General features: G+C 38.7%; 1 protein-coding gene across 6 annotated transcripts in view; it reads left to right on the top strand.

The window, feature by feature from the left end:
- The window catches only part of TJP1 (tight junction protein 1), a 74141-nt gene that overhangs the window by 52933 nt on the left and 4247 nt on the right, over positions 1-16961 (top strand). For 2 of the 6 annotated variants that reach the window (XM_065689089.1, XM_065689091.1), the window contains exons 18-27: positions 253-353; positions 1526-1876; positions 2280-2528; positions 3318-4217; positions 4593-4687; positions 5219-5443; positions 13040-13215; positions 14005-14446; positions 14715-14932; positions 16212-16355. In XM_065689089.1, coding sequence (XP_065545161.1) covers positions 253-353; positions 1526-1876; positions 2280-2528; positions 3318-4217; positions 4593-4687; positions 5219-5443; positions 13040-13215; positions 14005-14446; positions 14715-14932; positions 16212-16355 — 2901 coding nt within the window. The remainder of the gene's footprint in view (positions 1-252; positions 354-1525; positions 1877-2279; positions 2529-3317; positions 4218-4592; positions 4688-5218; positions 5444-13039; positions 13216-14004; positions 14447-14714; positions 14933-16211; positions 16356-16961) is intronic. The other 4 variants (XM_065689090.1, XM_065689092.1, XM_065689094.1 and 1 more) reach the window with 4 other exon arrangements.

A 16961-nucleotide genomic window follows, 5' to 3' on the forward strand; every position in this document is an offset into this window, starting at 1 on the left:
GCGTAAATAGGAAGATGATGGCTAAACTCAAGTGTTTCTTTATTCCAAATTACTGCTAACTCAGTATTTCCCATGGGAAAAAATGTCCCAAACTATATCAGGTTTTAACTTTGCTTTGAATGCTAATGTTTGTAGTGCTATTTAAATATCATAGCTTTAACTTACCAGTTTATATTGCTTTTATTACTGGAGGTACACATCCTTCTTGTAGTTGCAGAAATCATAAGTCAGACTAACCTCCTGTACTTCTAGCTACCATTAACTTGAATTCAATGAATGAAGGATGGTATGGAGCTCTGAAAGAAGCAATTCAGCAACAACAGAACCAACTAGTGTGGGTTTCAGAAGGAAAGGTAAGAAATAATATTTGGGGAGGAATGACAAAACTACCTATGAGAAGTTACTTGTTCTTTTGTTGTAACTATTACAGATGTGGGCAGATAACTTGTGGAATTAAGTTTGCTTTCCTTTTTAATTACTCATTTTAACCATCCTTTGAAGATCTAAAGCAGTAATGCCTCATGGCTGTGTGAACTGCTCATTACTGATTTGTCACTACGTGAGGTCAGTTGTTCTGTTCATGAGGGCTGTACGGTTGTCCTTGTGAGGGAGAGTGTAGTCAGTGAGAGCTTTTGCCCAATGCCACTGTTAACTGGAGGATATGCTCTTGCTTTGAAGGCTTTGTCAGGATTGGGTGCTTTTTCATAAAAGCTTTTGGGTGTTTTGCTGCATTGGTACTATGGGCTGGGATTGCCTGATGACGATTTTTTCACTAATATAAAAGCAAGTGGCATATTCATGTTCTTTCTGACCTTTCTGTGACCAGTGTTCTCTTAGTTGTGAGAACACAGTTAAAAAAATCAGAAGTTGGTATTCTGTGTTCACCACTAAAACACCACTTGCCTTCTCAAGCTGTATGTTAACACTATGCACATTAGATCCATCCTCTTGAACTAATATCAAGCAAAGTGCCAACTGTAAGTAAGCAAATGATTAATCAGCTATTGCTACGTAATTCTTAATTAGATATATCCTTATTAGATTTTATTTCCGTTATATATATATATTAACCTTAAGTTAATGATTCCAGTATCATATCACTTTGAAGTGTAGCTTTGTATCTTTTGAAACACTGATTTTATGTGAACACTATACACTATCCCGTTTCTTACACTGACAGTCATCTGACCCCTTAGTAAAATGATTAAAAGAGCTAGACTGCAGAAAAGGCTTTTAGGTGTAAGCTTAACATCTTCAATAATTAAAACCTGGTTTCACCTCCTTTGTGATACTCTTCGAGTTGTTGAAATCTCATATTCTTGCTGTGCTGCTTGATTTGGAATATAACTAACTTCTTTAACTATGAGACCTTCTGTTGTGGTTCAGAACAAAATGGATGCCTTCCATTTGTTCAGGTTTAATTATTCGCACACACTCAAAAAAATCCTAGCTTTACAATGCAAGAAAAAGGGCATTCTTGAAAAGGTATTTCAAAAAGCATGTACTCTAATTTTGTTTGACACAGGCAGATGGTGCTACAAGTGAGGACCTTGATTTACACGATGACCGTCTTTCTTACCTCTCGGCTCCTGGTAGTGAATATTCTATGTATAGCACAGACAGTAGACACACATCTGATTATGAAGACACAGATACAGAAGGGGGTGCTTATACTGATCAAGAACTGGATGAAACTCTGAATGACGAGGTTGGGACACCTCCTGAATCTGCTATTACGCGTTCTTCTGAACCTGTTAGAGAGGATTCTTCTGGAATGCATCATGATACTCAAACTTACTCTACTTATGCATCTCAGGCTCAGCCACAGCCAAATCTCAGAGTTGATTCTTCAGGATTTAAAACCACTACTCAGCCGGTAAGAAAGTAATTCTATACACTGACAACTGTACATTTACTTCAGGTTCTGAGTTGTCTTGAACAAGAAATCTGTGTTTATGGTCTGCTTACCAGTATTGTGAGTGCATACAGGAATCTGTCAATGGCAACAGCAGTATGTTACAGTGAGTCAGAGAATCAGCTTGACCTATCTGTTTCAGTGGCTCATTCTGACAGCAGGGGGATTGAAGTACCATTCTACTTTTAAATGTTTTGCTTTAATGTTCAGCATAATTTCTGGAAGTGCTAGTGCATGATACATTCAGTACATTTCATTCTACATCTAGCTACATTGATCAAAGCATCATTTATATTAATATAAATCAAAAAGTCATACAGTGATTCAATAGCAGTATATTTAAAATATTTTAAACACTTCACAGAAAGCAGAAGCCTCACCTGCAGTCCCTTACCTTTCCCCGTCGCCTGAATCAAACCCTGCAACCTCATCAGCCTCTGCAGTAAATGCTAATGTAAACCTAACTAATGTCAGACTGGAGGAGCCTACTGCTGCTCCTTACAACTCTTACCAACCACAGACGGGCCCCTTAAGAACATCAAGTACTGAGGGAGCTCATATAGTCCTAAGAGAACAAGAGTCATCCTTATCGCCGCATATAGATCCAGCAAAGGTACCTGTGCCACATTGTTGCGCTGATTTCCTGCTATACATCAAGCTAGCACATGATCTTTTTGTTTTGCCCTAATTTGGAAAATTCCTTCTAATTTTTTTTGCTGTAAGAGATCATGCAGGTTACAAAAAACAGTGCATCTGAATTGCTAAGCATCAGCTAATGTTTTGTGTGCATGGCTTCAAACTATATGCCTTTCACTTCTCAAAAAGATGATACATTATTAAAAAAGGCTGCATTCTATATTTTGATTTTACTTTGTGTGACTTTTTAGCTTGTCAGTGTTCTGTTGCTTATTAATGAGGCCTTGGGGAAAATCTGTTAGATCCCTAAAATGACACTAGATCTTGTGTACTTTAAATCTTGCCAAATCCTTGATCATGAAGGTGAATCCAATTTGTTGAGTGACTGTATACTTCCTTAGCAGTGCTAGAGCTAACTTAAATACGTAAGTCAATTTGCTTCTGCTCTTCTCATGCCCTGCAAAAAAGTATGTGTGGTCTCTGTCACCCCTGCGCTCCCTCCCCTCCGACACCAGACCCGAAAGGTGAGAGACTGTTAACTTTGTCTTTCCCTTTTAATATACTTAATTGTTTTTGCTTAAAAATAGGGTTGGAATGCATCTCTTGAATCACCTGTGATTGCAAAGAAAACCCTCCATCAAATTATTCTGCTTTTAAACAAAATCAGAGCCAATATTTAGAAATTAGACTTGCTTAAAATACTACATTTCGAATGCACCTGCAGTTACTCTGCGTTTTCACTGAGAACTGTGCCTCTCTTTAACAGATATACCGAAAGGATCCATATGTTAATGAAGAAGCATCCAGACAAAGCTATGTCTTGAAACAGCCAGCAATTAATCACCCAGTACAGAGACAGGAAAGAGACCCAAATCTGATCTATGAATCCCAGGCTCAGTATGCAGAAAAACAACCGAGTAGGGACTATGAACAGTCAACATACAGATATGATTCTGCAAACTATGTAGATCAATTTCCTCGTGGTTATGACCCTCGCCTACATTATGATGAGCGTGTGCCTCCCTATGAGGAGCACTGGGCATATTACGATGAAAAACCGCCCTACAACCAAACAAGAACAGGTTATGAAAACCAGCCTCCTAGGGATCTTGATTCCAGACAAAATATAGATGAGAGCACAGAACGCAGCTATTATCCAGCACAACCTCGTTTTGAGGAACCCCCTACAATGAGCTATGATGGCAGACCTCGCTATGAGCATGCACCCAAAAACTTTAGCTTACCACAAGTGAGATATGAAGATCAACATACTGTTGGATATGACACACATGGTAGATACAAACAAGAAGCTCAGCCATACCAGTCAGCCATTTCTCGATCTCCCGAACCGAAGCAGTACTTTGATCCACATGTAAGGGCCTATGAACAAGGTCCTCCTCAAGCCTACAGTGCTAAAGCTGGACAGTATGAGCCTTCTCATAGCACTTCAGGTGTTTCTCTTCCTCCTCCCCCTTCATCACAAACAAAACCAGAAGTTTTGCCTTCTAACAGTAAACCACTGCCTACACCACCATCTCTAGCAGAGGAAGATGATGATCCAGCCATGAAACCACAGTCTGTGCGAAGTCGGGTTAAGATATTTGAAAGAAGAAGATCGCCATCTTTGGAAAAAATGAAGGACCCAAGTGATACATCAGCTGTCAAGGTAAATCATTTGATATTTCTGAGGGGTTTTTATTGGTTGGCTGGTTGGCTTTTTTTTCCTCAATTGCCTGCTGCTTGTTAATGAGACTAGATTGCAAGAGGTAAAATACTGTCTTGGAAAGAAAGCTTTACTGCGTGTGGAATAGCCTCTTAGCAACCTAATTGCAGTATGTTTTAAAAGCAGAAGCTGAAAACATTGTGAAAACAGTGAAAGGGATCTTGCCATGCCAAAACGACTCCAGTTCATCTTTCACTAGTATTTCCTTCTGGTTTTTGTTTCGGGTGAGAGGAGGCAGTCTTAGTTTTCTTATTCTTAAACTGCTATATCTTTCTAAATGTTAGAATCTGAGAGAATATGCTGTGCTTTTCTTTACAGCTTCCTGAGCTAGCACCTAAGCCTACACTCACAACTGCAAGTGGTCCAAAATCAACTTCTCAAAGCCATTATGAACACGACAAAACAACTTACAGGTAGATGCCCAGTTGATCAATTAAATTTAGTTCTTGACATGAGATTAGAATATTCAGAAAACTTACTTTAGGGAGGGTTCAAATGGGAAACTCGAGTGGGGAGTTGGAGTGTGTCATTACGACTTCTGTGTATAGTAAGGCAGGGCATAAAGTCAGTTCTCATGCATATGATTTCTGGGAAGTAGGGGAGGGATGCAGTGTGTATTTCCAGCATTTTTGAGGAGGGTCTATCTCAAAAAAATTTAATTTTTTTTATTATTTTTTTATTTTTTTATTAAATTTTGAGATAATTGGAAAGTAAAAGTAAATGGAATAGGTAAGGTAAAAGGGAAATAAGGATTTTCTTTCTTCATGCTTTTTCACAACTATCTTAATTTCCATGTGGTTTAGGTTAAAAAGTCAAGCTGTGTAATTGTAAGAATTAAATGTTGGTTGCCTTATTACTAACTAGGTTATAAAAGTTGAATTCCAATTCAGGTATTTATGCTTGTTGACTGTGTAAGGCAACTGTGTATTATTATTCTTGGTTAGGGCTCCAGAACCACAGAGACCTCAAGTGAAGCCACCTGAAGATATTGTGCGTTCAAATCATTATGATCCTGAAGAAGATGAAGAATATTACCGAAAGCAGCTCTCGTACTTTGATCGCAGGAGTTTTGAAAATAAGCCATCTGCGCAGGTCCCTGCCAGCCATCATTCTGAGCCCACTAAACCAATACATTCACAAAATCAGCTGAATTTCACCAATTATTCTAAGTAAGTTTGGGAGATTTTTTTTCTTTTCCTTTTGAAAAAGGAATGAGGCATATAGTACTAAACCACAAGTTCTGCCTCTGTCAATGGAATTCCAGGGGTTCAGGTATCTGATTTCTTATTCACTATATCTATTTCTCTGCATAGATGTAGCTTTAGATTGAAAACACATAACTTTATAACTTTTCATTTTGGTAAATGAGTAACTTTTGTAGGTTTCAGGACCTTCAACATGTTACGTTTTTTTCTTACCACTTACTAACCTAAAATTCTAGAATTGTTTAGGCTGGAAAAGAGCTTTAACGTTGAGTCTGACCATTAACCCAGCACTGCCAAGTCCACCACTAAACCATGTCCTAAGTACCACATCTACATGTCTTTCAAATATCTCCAGGGATGGTGTCTCCAACCCTTCCCTAGGCAAGCCTGTTCCAGAGAAGTGCTTGCTAACCCTTTCAGTGGAGTATTTCCTAATGCCTGATCTAAACCTCCCCTGATGCAACTTGAGGCCTTTTACTGTTGTCTTATCATTTGTTTCCTGGGACAAGAGGCTGACACCCACATCACTGCAAGCTCTTTTAAGGTAGCTGTGGAGAGCAGTAACATCTCCCCTGAGTGTCCTTTTCTCCAGACTAAACAGCCCCAGTTTTGTCAGGCGCTTCTCATGGGACTTGTGCTTCAGACAGTTCACCAGCTTTGTTGCCCTTCTCTGAACACACTCCAGCACCTTGTAGTGAGTGGCCCAAAACTGAGTACAGTATTTGAACTGCAGCCTCACCAGTGCATAGTACAGGGGGATGATAATTTTCCTGGTCCTGCTGGCCCCACTTTTCTTATACAACCAGGATGCTGTTGGCAGCCTTGGTCAACCAGGCAAGAGCTGGCTTCTATTCAGCTGTCTTGTCAACCAACACCCAGAAGTCCTTTTCCACCAACCAGCTTTCTAGCCACTCTTCCCCAAGCTTGTAGCATTATGTAGGGTTGTTGTGGCCCAGGTGCAGGACCCAGCTGTTTGCCTTTTTGAGAAGCGCAGTTTGCTATAGCCCATTGAACAGACCTTTCCGAATTCCTCTGTAGAGCCTTCCTGTCCTCCAGCAGATCAACACTTCTGCTTAACTTGGTGTCATTTGCAAACTTAGTGAGGATGCACTTGATCCCCTCATCCAGATCAATTATTATGTTCTGTTTATAGTGATAGATGGAACATCACAAAGTATTCAGTCTAGCTATAATAGTGAGTGCTTAAATATCTTCAAAGCCAAGGTTTTGGTTTATTCCTATTCTGCATGCACTTACTCTGCAGACAGGTTTGTACACATTAGCAGTATTTGACATTAGGAAACTGAGCCTTCAGGGAATATTGCTGAGGCAAGAATTTAATCTTTTGATGGAAACATCTGTTTCCTGTGTTGCTCTGCTTCCTTTATTTGGAACATTTTGATAAAGAAATTGTGTAAGAGTTCATACACAGATTTAGCTCAGGTAAAGAAATGGCCATCTTGAAAGGTAGTTATACAAACTTTGTGAATACTCTCCACAGTTACCTAATTTGTTTTGCTTCAAACTATAACAATTTGTTTGTAACTGTTACTGTGAAAATCTGTCATGGCTTGCTGCATGTGGGCTGAAAATGGAGCATTTTTGAAGGCTTTGCTTGTATTCCTGCTTGAAATCTAGACCACCCAGCTGAAAATCTGGAAACCTGTCCTGGGTTCACTTGTGAGAGTTATTTTTCTACTTCTTGGTGCAATGCTCGGTTTTTGACTTTAGTCTGAGAGCAACGCTGATAACACACCAGTGTTTTTAGTTCTTGTTAAGCAGTGCTTACCTCAATCAAGGACTTTTCAGTCTTATGCTCTGCCAGTGAGGAGGGGTAAGGGAAGCCAGGAGGAAGCAGAGATGGGACACCTGACCCAAACTAGCTGGAGGGGTATTCCGTACCACAGCACATCATGCCTAGTATATAAACTGGGGGGAGTCAGCTGGAAGGCCCAGATCACTGCTCTGGTTGGGCTGGGTATTGGTCAGTGGGTGGTGAGCAATTGTACTGTGCATCACTTGTGTTTGTTATTTTCTTTTCCTTTTCCCATTTTAGTTTTATATTCTCTCCCCTTGTTATTTCCCTTATTATTAGTGGTAGTATTGTACTGTACCTTAGTTACTGAACTGTTCTTATCTCAACCTATGGGATTTATGTTCTTTTGATTCTTCACACCATCCCTCCAGGAGCTGCAGCAGGGAGGAAAAAAGGGATGGAGTGAGCCAGCAGCTGCGTGGCTCTGAATTGCCAGCTGAGCGTAAACCATGACACAACCTTAATGTAAATGACAACTTTAGAGGAAAATAATAAACTAGCTCGCTAAAGTTTCACAGCGTTACGTGTATGTACATGTCTTTCATGTACTTGATTAGCTGTGTTCCTGTCTTAAATGATTTGACCTAGGTCTCTGAAATCTTGTTCTTTATTTGTATTGTATCATCTGTCATCTCCAGTGTCTTCCTTTGTGGACTGAGACTATTGCAATCTATCTGAAAGCTTGATCAGTTTTAAGGGATTCACTTTTCTGATCAAAAAGTCTACATATGTTAATTATTTCTTATTTTAGTTTTTTAGATGTCAAGGGAGAAATGTGTATAGTGTTGTATAACCAGTTCTGATTCTGATTCAAGGATTTTTTTTTTTATCTTTCCTCTTCACTTGCCCAGTGTCTTCTGATGGAAAGATGGGAGCATGTTTTTCCTACTCTCTGGGCATTATAGAAGGACACCTAAAAAAGGTCTTAGCAGGCCTCAGTGCCTTACAGTAGCTTTCAGAATTATGTTTCCATGCACAAAAAACAATGTTACCCATAGATTGTCTATTTTGTTCTGTAGGCATGGGTTGTGTTGTCATTGTAAATGCAAGTAATGCTTTGGGAGCTATGTTGTAAGCTTTTATCAAGTAATTGTGAAGATTGTAAAATTCTTCAGATGTAGTGTTGTAAGCTTTTGATGTACTTCTGTTATCCTCTGTAGTGTTGTAACACAGCAAAAAACGTGAGAGACGCACACAACTACTGATTTTTGCTGCAGAACAGCTAGTAGCTGAGGGACATTGTTCTGTAGTTCTACCTGCTATTTCTGTCTGCCGTGACACTTCCATTCTTTGGCTGCTCAGTTCTTCTCTTGTTTTCTTTGTGACTTAGGGTATAACTTCAGGGCTTGTATTTTTGGGAAGGTGACGTCTTACTGCCGCAGACGAATGAGGTTAATCCTGGTTTTAAGGCTGATAGTTTCAAATGTCAGGGGACAAAAATGTGTTGTTTTTTCTTTATGAAAGAATGTAACCCTTAGCAGGAAGGGACAGATGTGGGAAAGAAAATTTACCCCGTACAAATAGACATAGAATAAAATATTAATGGAAGAAAGTGGAAAGAGATGAACAAGAAGACAAGTCAATTGGACAGTACTGTCTCTAGAAGCATACTGCAGTGTCCATGTGTGGAAACAGAACAATTGCTGTATCGAGAAAGCATTCATATTTAGTACTCTCCTTCTGACAGCTTCCAGTTTATACCCTGCTACTTGTTTGTTACTCATTTATTTTTCCAGTCAATTTATATGGTAATGGCTGTTCTGGGAATAAACTCTTCTAAAAATAAACAGGACTAAATTTGGGTGATACAGGAACTGTCGATGATGCAATTGCTAGTTCCTGCATAATCTGTGTAATGTGTGCTGGGTACAGAGGACCAATTTTATTTATTCATGAGGAAATAGCTACAGCTTTTTCAGTTTTATGAATTAATGTTAAACATTAAATTATGCAAAGTTCTTTGTCACTAAGTAGTGTGAAAGTATGTATTTTTCCCATTACATATGTACAATTTTTTTTACTCTTAATTTGTTTTAGTGTGAGGTGTCCCTGCCCATGGCAGAGGAGTTGGAACTAGATGATCTTGAGGTCCCTTCCAACCCTAACTATTCTGATTCTATGATTCTATGTTAAGGTTTTATTAGCATCATTTAGGAAATTATGCATTAGTAAAGCTGCTTTGTATGGGCAATTCCATATGTGCATGCTAGAGTTGTCAGAACTGTGGAATAAGGGATAGTTTGTCTTGATGTGAGAAAATAGTAGAACTTGTAAATGGATGTTTCAGTGGATGTAGCTGGAGCAATTTATGAAGCTACCCCAGTGGTTGAAAGTAGTGGATTTGTTCGTGCTTGGTTCAGTGTAGATAGATGCAGTAGCTTGACGTGCTGCAAAATGAGGTAGTTTATCTAAGTTGTGTATTGAGTAGGGTTAAGAGTACTCACATAATCAGTTACGGCCCCATCTGAGGAGCCAGGAAGGAACAGCGTCCTATATTAAACTTTTAAACTGCTCTAGCTGAACTCTTTAAATGCCTGTCACAGAGCTAGAGTTTTTGAATGGGAACTGAAGGTCAGCAGTGCAGTTTGGTAAGTGTTCTACTGTGCACTGAAGCTTATAACCTGCTGCTCACTGGTTCCTTTCAGCTTCCTTTCAAAGTAAAGTAATGTTTTTTTTAAATAAGAAAGTGAAGTGGGAAACAGCTTAGAAAACAGCACATCAAGAATTATAGGAACTTCTCTTACACACTTAGAAGTTGTAAGCAGTCATTTTGTTGTGGGCTACTTGCACTGCATACAGATTCTGGATTATGTGGTTGAGATTGTGGCTGACCCTTAGGAGTTTACAACAGAAGAATGTGCTGTAAGGTGGGCTGATGCCAACCTTATGAAGTTTAACCATGCCACGTGCAAGGTCCTACACCTGCGTCAGAGCAATCCCAGGCACAGCTACAGGTTGGGCAGGAAAGAGATTCAGAGCAGCCCTGCAGAGAAGGACCTTGGGGGTGTTGGCTGATGAGAAAATGAACATGGGCCGGCTTCAGTGTGCGCTCACAGCCCAGAAAGCCAACCGTACCCTGGGCTGCATCAAAAGGAGCGTGACCAGCAGGTCGAAGGAGGTGATCCTGCCCCTCTACTCTGCTCTTGTGAGACCTCACCTGGAGTATTGTGTGCAGTTCTGGTGTCCTCAACATAAAAAGGACATGGAACTGCTGGAACAAGTCCAGAGGAGGGCCACGAGGATGATCAGGGGACTGGAGCATCTCCCGTATGAAGACAGGCTGAGGAAGTTGGGGCTGTTCAGCCTGGAGAAGAGAAGGCTGCGTGGAGACCTCATAGCAGCCTTCCAGTACCTGAAGGGGGCCTATAGGGATGCTGGGGAGGGACTCTTCGTCAAGGACTGTAGTGACAGGACAAGGGGTAATGGGTTAAAACTTAAACAGGGGAAGTTTAAATTGGATATAAGGAAGAAATTCTTTCCTGTAAGGGTGATGAGGCACTGGAATGGGTTGCCCAGGGAGGTTGTGAATGCTCCATCCCTCGTGGTGTTCGAGGGCAGGCTGGACAGAGCCTTGGGTGAGATGGTTTAGTATGAGGTGTCCCTGCCCATGGCAGGGGGTTGGAACTAGATGATCTTAAGGTCCTTTCCAACCATGTGATTCTGTGATTCTATATTAAGCACAACTTGGTGCTGGTGTGTTGTCACAGCTGTCTTCTGCTCCCTCCATTAAAATGAACAACCTTCCGTATTTCTCAGCTCGCAGAGAATTCTGATGAGGTGTGGAGTGTGTTGGTTTGGGTTTTTTTCTGTGGTCTTCTGCAGTGCTGTGCTCCCCTGTTTAATATTCCCCTCTGGGGGGTAGTGAATTCAGGTGGGCTGTTTCCTGAGAAGGCAGCAACTACCTGCCTGGAATAAAGGCACTAGTGAGTAAGCATACAATAATATCTTCTGTTGTTGGGTGAATGGCTTTATATAAATCAGTGGGAACAGAAGCTTATACAGCAGATCTGAAATGATCTTTTTTTTGAAACACTGATTGTAGAGCTGTTCGTAAGGATGCTGTTTAGCTCACTGAGCATGACATTCATATGGTCATCAAGCAGACTTTCAAAAGTTGATCATCCCTTTTCTTCATTGTGTAACATACTTAACTGTAAGCCTGATGGTGTCTAAAATTGCCTGTTACATTTTTTAAGAGTGTACAGAAAGTGAAGCAATGAGGGAAAGCAGTCCTAATGTAAAACGTATTTTCTTGCAACATGTAAGCAAGATAACTGTTAAAAATCAGGGGAAAGTGATCAATATACTTGCAGTTTTGTGTCTCTTCTTGTATTCATAAACAGTTGTTCTAAGATATCCTTCTAGGAATTGCTGAACACAGAAATATTTTTATGTTGTAGGCTTTGCTATTGGATGAACTCAGAATGCTTCAGAAACATTTGCTATAAATGTACCCACAGTACATGATCTGCAGTACAAAGCTATAATCATTCTGTGTATGTTAAGACTGATAAAATCAAAGCAGATTGGACCATGAGAGGTTGTTAGAACATGGGACTTAGATTTTGCTCACTTTTCTCAATAGATTGAATAACTTTGGTACAGATTGTAACACATGGCTTAGTGTAATCTTGTTTGTTCTTTCTCAATATCTGTTCATTTGAGATCTTGACCATTTCTTAATTCACTGACAAAATCTCATTAAATTCAGTAGGTGTTCCTTGTATATATGTATATGGTAAAGATATCAGAAACATCACCGTTAAAAGTAGTGTGACTTTGTTTCAACAACCTTGTCATATGAAAGCTGCTAGGACTAGCATAAGAAGTATGGAGAAATAATATGCTCAAAATAGAATGACTATTTTCTTTCATTCTTCTATTGCTGTTTGCTTTGCCATCACCTAGATTTCTTGGCTCTTACACTAGCTATGACTACTTGAAAAGGAACATCAAGTGGTAAGACTGTTGTTGATGTGAGGATGTTTTCAGGTGTCCTCTTCACTGTTACTTTTCATCACAGGCATTATGTGCACTTAAAACTTTCAACATGCAAATTTTGAAAGTGCAATCTGTGTCCAAAATTCAAGGCCTTTCAGCATTTATAATTTCCTGACCTAAAAAAATTTCTGAACAAATATTTCGAGTATAAGAAGAATTGTTTTGAAAATAACTTTTAATCATTATCTACGCTATGCACATAAAGCTAGTGAAGCTTAAGCTGATTACATCTCTAATTAAGATGGCATTGTTCAAATACTAGGTGTATTTAGGAAAGTTGAACTAGAATCCATTTTCTTATTGGCTAATTACGCTTTTCATTAAAGTCCACCCCCCCTCAACCCTCCAAAAAACCCAAAAAGTGGGTTTACATTTTCGTTTTGAAGATCTGCTAAATTAGAGAACACGTTTTCATTTAAATTACCCCAAATGAAATTGAAAAATTAAGATCTTTTAAGAAATTATGCAAATACACCTGAAATGTCATCTGCCTTTTGTTTGCCATGGTTTGTGTTACTAATCTTCTTCTAAAGATTGAATGTTGTCTTAATCTCTTGTGCTTATCAGTAAATGTTTTTATACTTGGACAGGATATAAAGAAAATCCTATTTTAGTATTTATAGGAAGAAATGGAAATCGGGTGATCATAGAAGAAAAAAGAAATTACAGTGGATGCAGGAGCTGAGAGACTCCTGATGAAACTAAACAGTCAATTGTGGGTTGTTTTTTTCTTATTTCAACAGGGGGAAAACAACCGATAGTGAATCAACAGAAAGGTCTGTTGGTGAAAAACGCTATGAGCCAATCCCTCAAGTTACAACTCCTCCTCCTGCTTCTGCAGTCCAGTATACGCAGCCTCAGTCAATTAATAGTCCTGTCCTGTCTCTCCCAGCACATCATAAGCCTGCACTTTCTGAAGGTGAGCACTTGGAAAGCTAACTTGTCTCATGTGGTAACACTTGTCAGATGCTTATGTGGTTGCTTCAGCATGTCTGAATGGGTAATTGTGGTGTTCTTTAACTGAAATGTGGAATAATTATTGGTGAAAATAGCTTTTATTATAGTGAGATTGAGTGAAATAATTGTGAAATAATTGGTGATCCTATCCGAAACTAACTTCCAGGTGTTAAACAGTTTCTGTAACTGTCTTTTCCATATGTAGATGTCTCAGCAAAGATAAAGTAAAATTTCTAATACTTGGAGAATCTACATCTCTCTAGTGCACTGGACCAGAATTCTTTAGGCATGAGTAATAACTGTAGGTGTCTGAAAATAGGAGAAAAAATTGGGTTTGTTTTCACATTGTGAGAACTGTCCGGTCCAGCTGAGTTTTCCCATTTGTGTGAGTGTATGATAGCATTGCAGTACTGGTTTTTGGCTTTCTGTTTGTTTTCAGTTATGTTTTTGTTTTGTTTCAGGGGTTTTGGGTGGTGGGTTTTTTTTTTTTTGTCATGGTAAATCAGTCTAACCTTTTTATTGAAAGGTCATACCATTGTATGCAATTTACCTATTTAATGAAACTTCAGATAACTTGCCTGAACATGCAAAATGTAATAAGAGGATAAATGATCTAAGAGAGCTAAACTGAACCTATATGTATTATATAAAATAGATTAACAATCGACTAAAATGTATTCATAGTGTATGTGACTATACATACATTCCTGATGGGCACTGACAAGTTTCGGTATTTTTATTTGCATTGCAGTTAACTCTGTGTCTGACCCTCCTCCACCTCAGAATAAGCCAGCAGTTTTCAGATCCTCTAGAGAGGACACTGTGCAGTCCACGTTTTACCCTCAGAAAAGCTTCCCTGACAAAGGCCCCATTAATGGAACTGAACAGATACAGAAAACAGTCACTCCTTCTTACAATCGCTTTACAACAAAACCTTACACTAGTGCTGCAAGACCCTTTGAGCGCAAGTTTGAAAGTCCTAAATTCAACCATAATCTCTTGCCAAATGAAGCTCAGCATAAACCAGAGTTGCCATCAAAATCTCCAAATTCTCCTCAACCAATTTTGAAAGCACACAGCTCATCACAGCCTCCTGAGTTTGATAGTGGATTGGATACCTATGCTGTACAGGTCGACAAGCCTAAATATCAACCAAATAATGTTAATGCTGTGCCTAAAGCCATTCCTGTAAGGTAAGCTGCTGCTTTTTTCTTTCCACTAGCACATCTATAGCAGTTTATCTGTGAAACTTGTGAGAAATGCAGATTTGCTTCTGTACTTTCTGTGCTTCCAATTTCTGTTGATACTATAGTTGAAAGATTATTACTATAATTCTAATTCTAAAAATCAGCGCTAGTCTCCTCTAGGCTGTGCTCTTCTAAAATGCTAGAGGCAAGTATGCCATTGACTTTCAGGAGGAAAATACTGATAAAACTGCTAGGCTTTCTGTCTTGCATTCAGCCCTTCAGCACTTGAGGATGAGGAGGAAGAAGATGGACACACTGTTGTAGCCACGGCAAGAGGTGTATTTAACAGCAATGGTGGTGTATTGAGCTCTATAGAGACTGGAGTTAGTATTATTATACCACAAGGAGCCATTCCAGAGGGAATAGAGCAAGAAATATATTTCAAAGTCTGCAGAGACAACAGTATACTTCCACCTTTGGACAAAGAGAAAGGTAAGAGCTGGCTCTTGATTATTTAACTATTATTATGTTATTTAATACAATTAAAGAGTAAACAGTAAAATAGTAAACAGTATTATGTTATTTATTACAGTTCTTCTCTAACGGCAAAATTAAATAATAAAAATACTGTAATACACTTCAATATATAACATTTCTGTATGAAGATATAGTGTACATTTTGCAAGAAGTGTAAGGGAAGCAATAATTGCTCAATATTGAAAGTTGCAAGATGGAGGCCCTGAATTATAACTTGTGAATATTGAATTTGTAGACTTAAGTACTGATTTAAAACTTAGCTAGTGCACTAAAGAAGGTTCTAAATTAATTTTAAGTATCTTTGAAAATGTAGCTTCCCTCACAGTGCAGGGATTTATTCTGGGCTTTCTTATTAGAAATACTTCATCTCCCAGTTAGAACCAAAAGCACTAAGCAGGAACTAATTTGAGTTTAATATCTAGAATTTACTTCAATACTTGAAAATACTTCGCATTTTAATTTTTTTTCATGGTTTTGAAAAGTGTTCTTTTATATAAATATTTTCCTGACAGTCTTATTCATAAAGGTTGAACAGTGTCTTTAGTTAAGCAACTTTTTCATAGTAAGTCTGTCTTTCATACCACTAGTCCAGTGTACATGTATTTTTCTCACCTGTCAGATTCTGAATTTTCAAGAAGCTAAATGGGTTTATTTAATAAATCCGCAGTTAAAGCATTGGTTGCAATCTGCAGTTACTTTGAATCTTTATGAACTAAACATAGGGGTATTCATTAACTGAATAATCTTACATTAATGTTTGGATTTTTAAACTGAGAATAGACCTATATATTTGTATGCTTATATTTTGACTGTTAGAACAAGGGTCATAGGCTCTATTCAGCCCAGTGTGCCATAAATCAATACAGGCAGAACATTGCAGCTATACTGCAGAGAGAAATATGAACAAACTCCTTACAGATTTGGGGATTTGTTTGTTTTGATGCACATGCTCAGAAATGAGTGGCCAAAAAAAGCCCAGACCCAACATGATTTAATTATCACACTTGTTTATCTTTTTTAATTCAGAAATTATGATACATTCCATTGAAAAGCCAATTGAATACTCTCAAAGAGACAATGAGCAAGTCTTGCTAGGTGCTGTTCTTTCCTGACAGGTCAAAAGGCTCATATTTTTCTCTATAAATTGCTGAGTAGCTGTGCAATGTAATTATGTAATACTTTGAATCTGTTTCATGAAGAATCATTAACAGGTTCTTCTTTCTCTTAAATACAGGTGAAACACTTCTTAGCCCCTTGGTAATGTGTGGGCCTCATGGACTAAAATTCCTGAAGCCAGTGGAGCTGCGCCTGCCACACTGTGCGTCTATGACCCCTGATGGTTGGTCTTTTGCTCTAAAATCCTCTGACTCCTCGTCGGGTATGCTGTCCTCCCTCTGTCCTTTTGGGGCTTTTGGGTGCTATCGTATAATTTAAGTTAATTTGGCTAAAGGTGATGCTGTGTAATACAAAGAACTCAATCATTGTATTTGTGTCAAGATTCTCCCATTTCACTTCCATTACAAATGTCTTTCTTACATTTACTCATGGTGCCAGTTCATAGCTAAAACCATGATAGCAGAAAAAGAATAATATCTCTAGTCTATTAAATATAATTGTATTTTTCTATTCTGTCTTCTTTCTTGAGGACTGCTACAGCTGAACACACTTGAAATGATAGTCGCACTAAAACTGAGAGGAAATTATATGTACCTCTGATTGGCCTTTGTAACATAACTGTTGTTTGTCTGTTGCTTAATTAACCATATAGGACTCTGCAAATCTTAACAACCTGCATGCTCATAAATCATGATTTAACGCTTGTTAACTGTTTCCACGTGTGCAAGTTGATGCTAACAATTGGGTCATTTAAGAAAACTACAGTGTTCAGTAAAAGCATTTGCAATTCATTCTAATGTAGCTGGATTTTCCACAAGACTTTTCTTGGTTGCTTCTGCCTATTTCTCCTCTACTGCCTTTTACCCAG

This window comes from Lathamus discolor, chromosome 8 (genome assembly GCF_037157495.1).
Source record: "Lathamus discolor isolate bLatDis1 chromosome 8, bLatDis1.hap1, whole genome shotgun sequence".
Classification (NCBI taxonomy): Eukaryota; Metazoa; Chordata; class Aves; order Psittaciformes; family Psittacidae; genus Lathamus; species Lathamus discolor.